The sequence below is a fragment of the Penaeus japonicus genome, unplaced genomic scaffold (genome assembly GCF_977035675.1).
Source record: "Penaeus japonicus unplaced genomic scaffold, GWHDUDI00000001_assembly GWHDUDI00000024, whole genome shotgun sequence".
Taxonomy (NCBI): Eukaryota; Metazoa; Arthropoda; class Malacostraca; order Decapoda; family Penaeidae; genus Penaeus; species Penaeus japonicus.
The window spans coordinates 37167614-37182613 of NW_028234426.1; the positions used below are offsets into that span (position 1 = coordinate 37167614).

The 15000-nt window shown below is 36.8% G+C and overlaps 1 protein-coding gene across 18 annotated transcripts in view; it reads left to right on the plus strand.

The window, feature by feature from the left end:
- Orp8 (Oxysterol-binding protein-related protein 8) overlaps nt 1-15000 on the plus strand; it is a 192127-nt gene that overhangs the window by 167806 nt on the left and 9321 nt on the right. For 11 of the 18 annotated variants that reach the window (XM_086551058.1, XM_086551057.1, XM_086551068.1 and 8 more), the window contains 10 exons: nt 4667-4888; nt 5205-5349; nt 6340-6570; nt 7232-7621; nt 8268-8488; nt 11136-11314; nt 11459-11636; nt 11813-11909; nt 12245-12441; nt 12802-12927. In XM_086551058.1, coding sequence (XP_086407184.1) covers nt 4667-4888; nt 5205-5349; nt 6340-6570; nt 7232-7621; nt 8268-8488; nt 11136-11314; nt 11459-11636; nt 11813-11909; nt 12245-12441; nt 12802-12927 — 1986 coding nt within the window. Of the gene's footprint in view, nt 1386-4666; nt 4889-5204; nt 5350-6339; nt 6571-7231; nt 7622-8267; nt 8489-11135; nt 11315-11458; nt 11637-11812; nt 11910-12244; nt 12442-12801; nt 12928-15000 lie in introns of all 18 variants that reach the window. The other 7 variants (XM_086551061.1, XM_086551064.1, XM_086551072.1 and 4 more) reach the window with 5 other exon arrangements.

Here is a 15000-nt window from a genome sequence, read left to right on the forward strand (position 1 = left end):
ATAGGAAAGGAGGGATAAGGATTGAGGGAAGTATGCCCGGAAGAAGAAGAGTGATAGGAAAGGAGGGATAAGGATTAAGGGAAGTATGCCCGGAAGAGGAAGAGTGATAGGAAAGGAGGGGAAAGGATTAAGGGAAGTATGCCCGGAAGAGGAAGAGTGATAGGAAAGGAGGGGAAAGGATTAAGGGAAGTATGCCCGGAAGAGAAAGAGTGATAGGAAAGGAGGGGTAAGGATTAAGGGAAGTATGCCCGGAAGAGAAAGAGTGATAGGAAAGGAGGGGAAAGGGTTAAGGGAAGTATGCCCGGAAGAGGAAGAGTGATAGGAAAGGAGGGGTAAGGATTAAGGGAAGTATGCCTGGAAGAGGAAGTGTGATAGAAAGGGAAGGGAATAGCTTAATGGAAGTATATGCCTGGAAGAGGAAGTGTTCTTAAGATGAAAGCAGAGATAGTGGTTTAGAACATCTCGGGTGGGCAAGTGTGGCCATGAGTTGAATGGTACAATCGAGAAAATGGTTTTAGTCCATTTTTTACTTCATTTCTCCTCTTTTTGTGTTGTCTCTCACGACTGTCCTCTCCTCTCCTGCATTTCCTTTTTATTCAAAAGTGTTCTTCAAGGTCTCTAATTCCATGGGTGTATCGTTATTGTCTTTATTATCATGTCCAGGTAATTTGTCGGTTTATTTTACCGTCGTTTTCATTCCGGTTGTCATTCTCACGTTCTCTTTGTGGGCGTTAGAAGTTTTAACCCTCAGCTAAGTAATACTCTCGATTTCTTTCTTTCTTTCTACACTTTTGTCTCTCTCTTTTTCTCTCTCTCTCTCTCTCGACAATATTCGCTGTGTCACGTGCAATGAAAATAACGATAGATTACTTACCAATTTCCTCTCCCGTGGACTCGTTCAGTCGCTCCCTTCCGACCTGCGAGCGCCGTTGCTTGCAATCCCATCCCGGCCTCAAGTGAGAGTGATTTGCGAGCGCGTCATTATACCGTGGGATCAGATAAATAGGGTCACTTGCTGGTCAGCGGCCGCGAAGCCACGATATCTTCAGGGGAAATCTTTCATGTTTGGGGCCGGAAGGTTTACGTCGGCAATTCTTGTTTTTCCCGGGTCACTTATTTAAGCTCAAGTGTTATGTGAAGTTGCTCCCTTTGTACATTTTTTTGTGATTTTGATCTTATGAATATTTAGGAGAGTGGGATAAGTAACCGAATTTTGCGCGATCGTATTAAAAAACAACAAAAAGAACTGAATCGTAGCCACCCAAGACCCATCCATCGCCGGACACCAATCTTGTCTTTTTTCTGTTTCATATTGCATCATACTCCCCTCTTCTCCATCTTACTTTTGCATGGGAGGCGCAGCACCTACTTGGTCATGTGTTCAGGTACAGTAAAACTACGGGTTGGTTCACCTTTGCATGGCTGGATGGACCCTCCCCAAGGTGTTGTGATTGAAGTGGGCGGCGGTGTTCTTTAGCGAGGGAGAAGGGAAGGGGGAAGGGGCACCTTCACATCTCTGGCCCCTCTCCCCCTTCCACATCCACCTCCCCCTCTCCTCCCTCTCACTGTCCCTTTCCATTCTTAGTGGACGTAGCGTGTCCAGAGGAACCGGATGTTTATATATTTTTAACAGGCTGAGTCTTAGAAGCTTCTATGTACGGTACCAGCATGCCCGTGTGCGGTGTTCAGCAACGAGACAGTGGGGAAAGACCCGGCATTCGGGAGGTGCTGCAAACTGAGTGTTTTTGCCTCGATGTGGCACCCGAGTAGACCAGAGACGTTACTGTATTTCCATGTGGATGTTTTGAAGGATATTAGTATGAGACATGATAGAAGTGTGTTACTGTCAGCCTGAAAACTCATCTTTAGACAGCAGAAATCTGTAACACCACTTACAGACACACACTCACTCTCTCTCTCTCTTTCTCTCTTTCTCATTTTCTCTCTTTCTCGAAACAACCAATATGCTTTGGTGTTCCACAAGGATCTATTTTAGGCCCAATCCTATTTACAGTTTTCATAAATGACTTATCAACCATTGCTCATAACTGCCTGCTAGTGCAGTACGCCGATGATTAACAGTTTCTCCATAGTGACTCAGTAAATAACTTAAATACATTAATAAGAAATACTCAAAACACTCTTACACAAGCTAAAATATACTTTGGAAGTAATTAACCTTAGAATTAAATCCCCATAAACCAAACAATGAAAAATTCATAGGTAGTCGACAGAACATGACATTAAAACACCCCATACACAACCATAGAATAATGCCACATTAATATTTCTAAATCACATGAAAAAATCAAATACACTACAGATACTGAATCATGGTGTGCAAACACTAGCTTGATAATAATACTACTGTTCAAGTAATGGGCACATTAATATTTCAACAACAAAACAAAAATTCAAAACACTACAGATACAAATCTTGTCGTGCAAGACACTGTTTAGCATAATATAAACATATATACAAATTTAAAATGGTTAAAACAAAACACAATTAAAAAGTACAACCTTTCAAATTACAAACTGGATTGCTGCAAGAGTTTCCTGCACTGTAATGTCAGTAAATTCGCATAAATTACCCCATATATAAAAATATTAAAATGGTTAAAAGTTCATCCTAAGTGCATTTATGATACCTTCTCTCCTTCAAAAATTGATACATGGATTATCCACCATGGTTAACTTTCCCCCTGCAAACAAAATGTAGGGAACACAGCTGCATTCAAACGCCAGGTAAATTCCCTATATGTAAAAAGATCAAATACAGAAACAGGGGCAAGGCATGTACAATTCGTGGACCGAAAAAATGGAACTTGTACCAGATAATATTAAAACATTAACAACTTTTGTAATTTTAAAACAAAATTGAAAGAACACCTTTTTACTTCATCAAGTGTTGTATGTATTTCATATAAGAATAACCATTGTAATTATGGAATAAAATGTTTTCTTTCTCTTCTCTTTCTCTTCTCTTTTTCTTCTCTTTCCTCTCTCCTCCTCCTCTTTTTCTCTTCTCTTTCCTTTCTCTTTCTCTTCTCTTTCTCTTCTCTTCTCTCTCTCTTTCTCCTCTCTTTCTCTTCTCTTTCCTTTCTCTTTCCTCTCTCTTTCTCTTCTCTTTCCTTTCTCTTTCTCTTCTCTTCTCTTTCTCTTCTCTTCTCTCTCTCTCTTCTCTCTCTCTCTCTCTCTCTCTCTCTCTCTCTCTCTCTCTCTCTCTCTCTCTCTCTCTCTCTCTCTCTCTCTCTCTCTCTCTCTCTCTCTCTCTCTCTCTCTCTCTCTCTCTCTCTCTCCTCTCTCTCTCTCTCCCTCTCCCTCTCTCTCTCCCTCTCTCCCTCTCTCCCTCTCTCCTTAACACATAAGCAAATAAACAAAACATCAATTCATCTGTAAGAAAAGTTAGTAGTCCTAAAAAATATATCATCATTATAATCTGTTCAGTATCCCAAAAGTTATTTTCATTTGTTTTACACCTTTTTTTTCATCTGAAGTATCAAATGCAAGTCCTTTTCACCAGTTATCCAATGCACCAATTCATTTTCAGTGTCATGTTCACCATCCTTCTCTTATTGTGAAGGTGTTCAACCTCACATTCAAAATTCATCATTGGGCTGCCTCAATTATACAAATATAGAACACTTCATTCCTCCCAGTTTGCCACATTGACATCTATGGCATCTTTCATTCAACCATCACTGTTATTCCTAGCAAACACAGTGAGAATGTGAAACTGGTTAGCAGATTTATACAGATACTCAAAAACTGATACAAGTTCACATTTTATTAATATATGTCTGCCAGTGCTGTGAATAGTTTGTAATTCTTATATTCATTGTATTGATGTTATTTTGTGCTGCATGTGGTGTTTGTAGAAAAGCCTTGTTGGATCATTGTTATGTCCTCTTGATGTACAAGAGTTGTTTGTATCCCCTTAGTCACAGAGCAGACAACCACTTATAAATGCCTTTTGTTATTTAGAGTCTTTATTTGTGGTATTAGTTTTCCGAGACTGGTAAGACTTATGTACATTCTTACATTCTTCCTGATGCATGCAGACACATGCAGATTTTATCAGTATAATTGCATAAGATAAGATTCAAGGAATAAAGTTAGTACTCACAGACAATGTACATTCCTAGCTTGCCAAACATAAAACCAGAAAGCTTGTTCAAAAATGTAGTGCTTCAATCTTTTCCGGACATGTTTTGTTTTCACTCTTAAACATTCTAGTGAGACAACCAACAGCATTGATTAAGTAGTTCTTTGTGAGGATGCTTTTCTTTGAATGAAGAATGAGTTATTTCAACAGTGATGGTGAACATTAGCATTATATATTATGGATAGAAAAAGTAAAATGAGTGGTTTTGATTTTTCCTTTTGTTATATCTGAGTTTGGTAATTGATTAAAAATGGCTAAACATTATTACACAGTAGAATAAGAGATTTAACTGGAAGCCATAATGGCATTTATATGCATTATTTTAATTAGCACTTTTTTTTCTCTTTCATTTTTTCTTAATATAAATACCATATTAATTTTTTATTACTTTTTTGATTAGGTTATTTTTACTCAGTTTATATAGATATTTTCATATAAATTCCTCTTTTTTCTGAGTCAGTTTGAGCTTCTTCCTAACTCCAGAAATCACTCCCACAGGGCACTTCCCTTTCTCGAAAGGAATCGTACAAAGACCAGCGGCGCAAGTACCGGTGCGAAAAGAAGAGAGTGGCTCGGGAACTTCTTAGTACCTTGAAGGACCCCGCTGTGGTTGTGCTGGCCGACTGGCTGAAGGTGCGAGGATCCCTCAAAGGATGGACCAAGCTGTGGTGTGTCCTCAAGCCAGGCATGTTGCTGCTCTACAAGAGTGCTAAGGTGAAGGTAACTATCCTAAGGGGCCAGTTAATGCAAGTTTAACTTTGTGGGAAGAGGGTAGTAAAGGGGGATGACCTTCTGTAATCTTATGCTTTTTATATTTAGGAGTGAAGAATTCACTTGAATTAATGAAAAGTCTGTTATATTTTTTGCAACTATTTTAATTACACTTGTTCATTACCGTCGCTAGCAACTGGCAATTTCATCTCGTATCTTTAGTAATCTTCATAAGGAATCATTATAATAAAATTATAATATGCATATTCTCATATATTTTCCTCAATATATGTGTCTGATTAAACTCTTTCATTTTATAATTCAGAGTAGCCATTGGGTGGGCACGGTGCTGCTGAATACATGCGAGCTGATTGAACGGCCCTCCAAGAAAGACGGATTCTGCTTCAAGCTCTTCCATCCCCTGGAACAGTCCATATGGGCAACAAAAGGGCCAGAGGGGGAAACAATGGGTGAGTCAATGACTCATGGATGGAATGGTGCTTTCTCTCTCTCTCTCTTTCTCTCTCTCTCTCTTTCTCTCTTTCTCTCTTTCTCTCTCTCTCTCTCTCTCTTTCTCTCTCTCTCTCTTTCTCTCTCTCTCTCTCTGTCTCTCTGTCTTTCTCTCTCTCTCTTTCTCTCTTTCTCTCTCTTTCTCTCTCTCTCTCTCTCTCTCTCTCTCTCTCTCTCTCTCTCTCTCTCTCTCTCTCTCTCTCTTTTCTCTCCTCTCTTCTCTCTCTCTTTCTCTCTCTCTCTCTCTCTCTCTCTCTCTCTCTCTCTCTCTCTCTCTCTCTCTCTCTCTCTCTCTCTCTCTCTCTCTCTCTCTCTCTCTCTCCCAGTCTCTCTCCTCCTCTCTCTCTCTCTCTCTCTTCCTCTCTCTCTCTCTCCTCTCTTTCTCTTTTCGTTCTCTCTCTCTCTCTCTCTCTCTCTCTCTCTCTCTCTCTCTCTCTCTCTCTCTCTCTCTCTCTCTCTCCTCTCCTCTCTCTCTCCCTCTCCTTCCTTCCCCTTTCTTTCCCATCCCTCTTTCTCTCCTCTCTCTCTCCTCTCTCTCCTCTCCTCTCTCTCTCTCCCTCTCTCTCTCTCTCTCTCTCTCTCTCTCTCTCTCTCCCTCTCTCTCCCTCTCTCTCCCTCTCTCTCCCTCCCTCTCACCCTCCCTTCCCCTCCCCTGCCCTTCTCCTTCTCCTCCTTTTCTCTTTCTACCTCTCTCCCTCTCTCCCTCTACTCCACCCTGCCCTGTCTCCTATCTAACCATACTGTTCATTATGCTGATAGGTACTCCCAGCTAAAGAGATAGAGTTGCTTCATTTATGTAGTCCATGATAATATTATAAACTTTCCATGTACTTGTGCTTTGCATAGACATCTTTTTCTTTTACGTAGTGCTTCTTAAAATACCTAAATAATGTAATGATCTATTGTGTTACATACTTGATACATATTAACCACTTTCTTATATATTACAGGTGCAGTCGTACAGCCATTCCCTTCATCACACCTGATCTTCCGAGCTCCATCCCAGGCAGCTGGGAAATGCTGGATGGATGCCTTAGAATTGGCTGTCCGCTGCTCGTCGATTCTGATTCGCTCTATGACCACATCCAGTAAAGCGGATGCTAACAATTCTATAACTTCCTCAACTTTAGCTGCAGACAAATGGAATGAGTCAGATTATGAGAAACATTTTAAAGATCAGGGTGAGTATTATAGAAGAGTAGCTTTAGGATAACATTGTAAAAAAAAAGTTGATGTGTAACTTTAAATGTGTTGGATAGTGTACACTTCAGTATTTTCTTGTACTAGTAGTTGTGATTTTATTACAGCTTTTCACAATACATTTGTATAGTTTATCATTTTAGGAGTAATATAAAGAGAATCAGTGTTGTGATTTACCAGAGCCTGCATCAACTCTGCTATGACTGTTCACTTACCTATGTTTTTTCTCTTTCTGTCTTTCTTTTTTTCTCTCTCTCTCCTCTCTTTTACTCTCTTCATTCCTTCCCTCCCACCTCACTGAATGATACCTCTCCTGTTCTCTTGCTGTATGTACTTACTGCTTTTTGTATCCTGATCTTGTCATAATCTTATTTTCTACTTTGCTTTCCTTTGTTTTGCTAAATTGTGCATTTGGTATTTTAAACTTTTGGCATGTTGGCATGACCAATATAATGCCGGTATGTGTGCTTGCATGTTCCTCTCTATACAATTGTGCATTTAATGTAATACTTCCTGATCATCTTTGTCCTTTGAATTACATTCCCTAACCATCAAATCCATGCAATAAACATGGAAATTACTGGTATGTTATGCCAAATGCCTTTGAAAAAAACAATGTTTGGATGACCTTTTGCACTGAAGACATCTCGGATGACTCAAGTGCAGGGCAGAGTGCAGACAACAGCCCTGTCATGACCCCGCAGTCTACATGGAGAGACTGTATCATTCAGCTCCCTGGTACATCAAGTGTTGAAGTCACACCTACACATAGGGCAGCAATGCGTGGAGCAGCGCAGCGTGACCCGTCACCAACTCCTTATTACCGTAAACTTGCTGCTGCTATCCACATGGCAGACCAGGAGCTTAAGGGTCATCCATCTAATAAAAGGGTGTCCCTTACCCCTGAGGATGCATACTTTGCTGATCAGTCTCAAACCAACACACCTGAATTGTCAGAGAACCAGAAGAAGAACTACTTTTTCAAAACCATTCCCAAAGTTACAGAAAAGAACTTGAAGCCTGAAAAAGATGGTAACATTTTTGACTTAATTTTGATATTTTTAAGTAATAATAACAATTTTTTATTTTTTGCTGTTACTACTTAAACATTACGCTTTGAATTTGAAAATGTTATCTTGGCATATAAAAGCTTAATAGTTGCATGCTCATGAGTGACTGAGATTGTCTCTAAGGTCATTGCAAAAGCAAAGTGTGAATGTCAAACATTTCACATAAAGCTTGTGACACTTGTCATTTATTCAACTTCTATATATAGATTTTTTTCTTTTTCTTCTTTTTTTTTTCTTTTTTATTCTTTTAAAGATCTGATCAAAGTACCAAATACATGAAGGGATTTCACCTACTGCTCACCCTAGTCACTGCTACATGGGAAACATGAATCATATAATAGATTTGTAGATTGTCTTGAAAGAGATTTATATGAAATTTCTCTTGATCCATGCTTTTTTTATTATCAGTCATTCTATATTTAGGTGCCTTGACATTTATTGACTTAGAAGCCAATATCAGCTCTTATAAGACCCTTTGGCAGCTAAGAGTAAAATGCTGGGTAATGCTTGTACTTGATCCCACATTTTTGTCCTGATGCCACCTGTTCCATCCTAAAACCTCTCCCTAAACCTGCAGACCTTACCCTTCCCTCTCCTAAACCCCACAGACCTGGATGATGCAAGCCACACAGATGAGAATGAACACCACCGTGAGTCGGGACATTTTTCTGGAGCTGATGCCATGTCAGGAACAGAGTCAGAGTCCGAGGACGGATCCCACAAGGGCGACGAGGAGCCGAGGGAAGACGAGGAGGAATATGACAGAGATGACGACATGACTCCAACTGAATCTGCTTATGTGCCTAATTTTGAAGGGGAAATGGGAGAGGTGAGCATGAGAAGCCTCACTTTTCAACAGAATTTTTTTTTTTTTTTTTCTTTTGTGTGTGTGTGTGTGTGTGTGTATATATATATATATATATATATATATATATATATATATATATATATATATATATATATATATATATATATATATATATATATATTATATTTATATATGAGTGCATGTTTGTGAGTGAGTGAGTATATGAGCGTGTGTGTGTGTGTGTTTGTTTGTGTGAGTGTATGAGTGTGTATGTGTTCATGTGTGTATGTTTGAGTATATAAGCGTGTGTGTATGTGTATGTGTGTAAGTGATTGAGTGAGTGTTTGAGAGATAGAGAGAGCGCATTTGTGTTTTCACGTGTGTATTTTTGTGTGGGTAGCATGTATGTATTAGTACACACATATGTTCAGGTCACTTTTTGTTTTAAGTATTAGTTCCTCTCCCAATTTTTATATTTTTTTCACATAGAAATAAGATACAGGTATATTGTCTGAATCTTAAATTTGCAGTCTAAATCAAATCTGAGTTTGATACCAAGTAACAGGCTTGTATGATGTGCTTAAGTTTAAGGGAGGGGAATATATATATATATATATTTTTTTTTTTTTGTAACTTTATCTGTATGAAAGTTGAGGTTTTTCTTCACTTGAAACTTTGCTTTCAGAATATTTTTTATGTTATCCAAACTATTATTATCTGATTATCCTACTACTATAAAAACTCATGTCTCATCTACTATTGTTATTGAAAATCTGTTCTTATTTTGTTTTCATATTACTATCTCAATATTTTCTAGAACAGGCATTGTGATATTTATTTATTTTTTAAGATGAGTTGAATACTGGTAGCAGGCAAAACCAAATAACTCAAATTGTTAACAAAAAATGTTCAGCAAAAAGCAAATTTGCTTTAGCCAGCTATTTTGTTTTGTCCACATTGATTTTTAAGAAACTTGAATACTTGAAAGAAATATCAATGTACACAGAAGTATACTGATCTATCATTGCATTGGGGTTAGCTTTGTAAAATCAAGAAATACATTGATTGTTTTTAGTGCTGCAGTCAGTTATATTATGTTAGGAACACAGGTAAAATGCATTTTTTTACCACAGTTTTACAAAGGAAAAGGAAATGTATTTTTTTTTTTTTTTATTATTACTATTTTTTTTTAGTCTAACTCTTTGAATAACAGTTCAAATATAAGTAGTAGAGCTGAAGTTTACCTCCTGTTTACCTCCCCACGTACAAAAGTTTTTTTTTTTTTCATTTGTCTTCTTGAAATGGTTGGAAATTGGAAATCAGCAGCAATTCTTCCACCTATCTTCTCGTCTTCGCTATTAGGACTCCCTAAATTCCTATTTTTGTTATTTCTTATCTCCATTCTTTTCAGGTGTCCAAGTCATTTTCCTGGGATTCTCCTATATTTAACATTTTCATCTCTGTAGCTTCTCTGTCTGGTAGAAATAGAAGAGAATTCTTTTCCTGTGTAGGTAGCTCAGTGCACTGCCTGCTCTTCCTTATATATTTGTGTAAGGAAAGTAGGCTGTGATTGTAAATGAAATGGATAAACTTCTTTATAACCATATCATGTTTTTTTCAAATTAATGCTGGAATAATTTGGCTAACCCAAAGATTGGACGTTTTCGATCAGTAAGGTAGTATTTTCATTGAAATATTTATATTTCTCCTAGGTCTTAAGTGTTACTCTTCAAAATGACCTTGCAGCTGAAAGACAATAGCAACATTAGATATTTTAATGTATTTTTTTATTTGGAGATATTTTTGCATTTTTTACCTATGTATATGTGGTACTAATCTTATTCTATTACTGATCGTCTTTAATTATATAATTGGTTATTTAATTGTGCTTGAAATTTTCCATTAATAATCCATGTCAGGAAGAACTTTTCTGACCATTAGACAGAATGTCTAATGGTTACAGAGGAAATATTGCCAAATTTGTATTCCTTTTTTATATTGTGTGTTTATTTTTGTTTTGTTTTATAATTGTTTTGTATAACTAGGCTTGATGAAAGTAAGATAAAATATTGGTTAGTGACACTTGCATGCGGTAACACAAATAACTAAGATTAGGGCAGTGGGATTGTAAGTACAACATACACTTTTATTCCTGTGAGCAGGGAATTTTGATGTCTGGCTAAAGCAAATTTGCATATTTTCTGAAGCAGTCAGTGCTTCAGATATGATATTCTTAATGTAATCCTTATATATACAAATTGTGATAATTTTCTTTCATGCGCAGGTCATACACTGATCAATAGCGCATGATATGCAACAAATGATAACTATCTTCCTGCTCATCAGTTTCATGTACCTGATTTGGAATGCATATAACATCATATAGCTTCAAATTTCTTGATTTTTTTATATTTGTTATGATTGCTGCAAAGGAGCACAATTAGTTATGTAATTATTAGCGTAAATTCTTAGACAAATAATTATGCAAGGACATGAAGAAGTGCTTAGAATTCAAACCGTATTCCTTTTTATTCTGACTTAAGTATATAAAGTGATTTATCAGTGACAATGCGTACATTTGTGTTACAGCACACTTACTAGGTTGATTAAGTTTATTAGAGTACTTATTTATATCATTGATATACTATTTAAGTAATATTTATTTCAGGCTGGAGAACAAGTAGAGGAGTTGGAGGAAGAAAACAAATCCCTAATTTGGTTCTTGCTGAAGCAAGTTCGGCCTGGGATGGATCTCTCCAAAGTGGTGCTGCCAACTTTCATCTTGGAGCCAAGATCCTTCTTAGACAAACTCTCAGACTATTACTATCATGCAGATCTCATTTCCAAGTTAGTATGATTAGATAAAGATTCTGTAGTTTTATCCAATGTATTCTCCCTTCTCGAGAATTTGTATTGAAAGTCCTAGACATATCTGTGAGGCACATTTATAATATATATATATCTATTAACACTCATAATGCATCTAAACAGAGCAGTACAAGAGGACGACCCTTTTACACGGATGAAAGAGGTTGTCAGATGGTACCTCTCAGGATTTTACAAGAAACCAAAGGGGCTCAAGAAGCCTTACAACCCTATTCTTGGAGAAACTTTCCGATGTTACTGGAGACATCCTAATGGTTCACGAACCTTCTATGTTGCAGAGCAGGTCTGAGAATTTTCTTTGCATTCCTCTGTATTCAAGATAGTCTTGTTTTCATATATTATGTCTATTTTTGCATTCCTTTCATGGTCTACATTTATATAATTGTTTATTATTGATATGACCTACAGTATATGATGGTCATCATGCTGTTACATTAATTTGTTATAACTGTCTTACAGGTATCCCACCACCCTCCAGTATCAGCAGTCTATGTAACTAATAGACAAGAGGGATTCTCTGTCACTGCAACTGTTTTAGCCAAATCAAAATTCTATGGTAGGTTTAGTGATTACAATTGTTGTTTTATTGATATTGCATTCATGACTTATAAAAAAATTATGTTGTAATGCCACTCTTCTCCATGCAATCTTAAGGTATGGATTTGCTTTCATTTAAGATGTAAGTGGCATAACTAGTGAAGTATTGATAGTGTGCCATGAAAGTGTATTTTGCTACTGTAAGATTAAGAAGTACTGTCATACAAATCAACTTCTTTCTTTTACAGCTGGTAATGGAATGTTTGATCATATTACCTCCGAGTTTTATAACTACATTATTTGGTGCAGATATTCATATATTGTCATGCTAACTTTATATTGATATTATCACAGGTAACTCAACATCAGCCATATTAGACGGCAATGTTCTCCTGACCCTTTTGCCTCGCGGAGAGGATTACGTCATGAATATGCCATACGCTCACTGCAAAGGAATCCTTATGGGAACTCTAACCATGGAGCTAGGAGGAAAGGTCACCATAGAATGTGAAAAGACTGGTTACAGAACGGAGTTAGAATTTAAATTAAGGGTAAGTGGCTTGTCCTATTATGTAATATTACATTTTTGAGTTTGTCAACATAGATGGGTGTTCCAAGTATTTGTATTATATCCAGGAAAGAGGATTATTTTTTTAGAGTTATTTTTAATTAAAACATGGTAGCAAGCTCATTTGATAACTTACTTCCTACACTCCTTGTAATTTTTGAGATAAAAATTCTTTGGAGTGTACTATGATTGAAACTTGCCATCCACCAAGGCAACAGAAGAGTTTAATTTGACTACAGGAGATACCATGTACTAATATTTTTTAATTATGATATTGTGATGCAAACTAAGTAAATGAGGACTAGTGTTTTTAACTATATTATGTTTTTGCATTTATTTCCAGCCCTTCCTTAGTGGTTATGAAGCGAATAACATGGTGAGCGGTAAGATAAAGTTAGGCAAGGACACACTAGCAACCCTGGAAGGTTACTGGGACGGCAAAATTTCCTTCACTGACAAGCGTAAAGGGGTACGTGATATGGCTACAGGCTTGTTGTTTGCTCAGAGTTCAGAAATTAATCAGTAGTTTGGATGGAGATTTCTGTTTTATAAGACATTGTAAAATTTGTAAACCCATTCCTTGATACAACTTTTTATTTAAACCTGACCTTACCTTTGTTAGATAATCTGCATGTTTTTAGATAGTTTCTTTATGTATACTGTGGGTGCAAGAACATAGTTTATATAGAGAGAATTCCAGTATAAGATATGTATTTGTTGATGTCTGGAATATTATCCTTTCCCAAAACAAGGTTTGCTGGAGATACAAAAATATGAAAAGATAAACATTAGAGCATCAACTGTTTCTTTTAATACTTAATTATATATTGTATTATATTTGTTAGTATGTAATTGTTAGTATTACATTTGATATCAGATTCATCCATACACACACACACACACACACATACATACACATGCATCCATTTTCATACACATGTCTTCCCAACCTCACAGCCACTAATACCCAGATCCACCCATACCCTTACCCTCCCATACCCACATACACACTTACCCATCTTCATACACATCCATACCTACATCCAACACCCCACACACACACTGACAGTAGTTGTAGAATCAGTAGTTACTTCCATTCACTTAGGTAAGAGAAAGTGGCTTGTATAGAATTCCAAAGGATTCTTAAGATTTTTTCCAGTAAGTTGTTGACCATTCCTTGGATTTTAACGCTGCAGGACAAAGGACAGACGCAAAGGAGTACGTACATGGTGGGATATCATTTGTTACATGATCAGCTTCTTGTTTACCTTTTAGCTATAATCTATAAATAGATGACTTGAACACATTTTATGACTGGTCATTCTGTCTGTCATGAATGACTTTTATCATGACGCTGAGTAAATATTGCCAGCCATCATTGATCCGCCTTCCTTCATCTGGCTCAAACAGTTGACGCTCTACTGTATCTGTTGGATAAGTGGTACAGAACATGCAATTGATGATGATAAGCAAGTTGACAAGTATATAAATGCAGTGAAACCTCATTAATTACTGCCTTGATTTTAGGTTGTCAATTTACTGAATCTTGAAATTGAGGCAAAATATTTATTGAACTTAAATGACAATGAAATTGCAGACATTTGTATGTTGAAGTATTTTGTAAATGCAGCATTCTTATGACCCATGTAAGATATTTTTAGTATTTTCCTTCTTTTGTTCCTCCTTTGGTTTCCCACGCTTAGTAATGTGATTAAATAGATTTGCATCTAAATGGGATGCACTACTGATATACATCTCTTTCCAGTTTCCCCTTTTATACATTAGCCATCTTGTTATTGCAGTGTTTTTGTAAAGAGTTGGTCTGTATTATTTCGATGGGAGGGATTTTCGATTTAGAGATTTTAAGTGCAGAGAATTAGTGAGGTTTCATGGAAGAGTAGCTTTTTATAGTTTTATTTTTGGACTCTTGAAATAGTTTCACATGAAGTAATTATAGTGCATTGAAGTCTAAACAACTGAAAGAAAATTTTCATATAGAACTTAGATTTAAAAAAAAAAATGGCTAGTTACCCAGTGTATATTACATGGTACAAGCACCAGTAGACAGGCTTTTTTTATCTCATGTCATGGGAATGAAACATGTTCCAGAAGTGTTGTTTTTTTGTCACAGTGCTCTGTTACCAATTGCAACTAGTTTCTGCATTGTGTTGTTGAAAGAGAGTGAGAGGGAGCTATCAATATACACACAGACCACAGAGACAGAGATGGACTATCTGTGTGTAATTTAGTGTGTAAAAGAATTTAGGAATGAATAGTTGAGTTTGTGCATGCATGTGTGTATGCAAGCATGCATCTAGGCTTGTGTGTGTATGTGTGTGTGTGCTTGTATGGATATGCATAGATATAAGTGATTATTATGTTTGTATTTGCACATTTGCACATGAAAATATGAATATGGATACTCATTTTTCTGCTATTTAGTATCAGTTGTATTGCACACCAGTGAACTGGGGTGTAGAACTTGCAACCCCCTTATTCTGAAGAATATTGCACAATAAGATACATAGCTCAGATGATATAT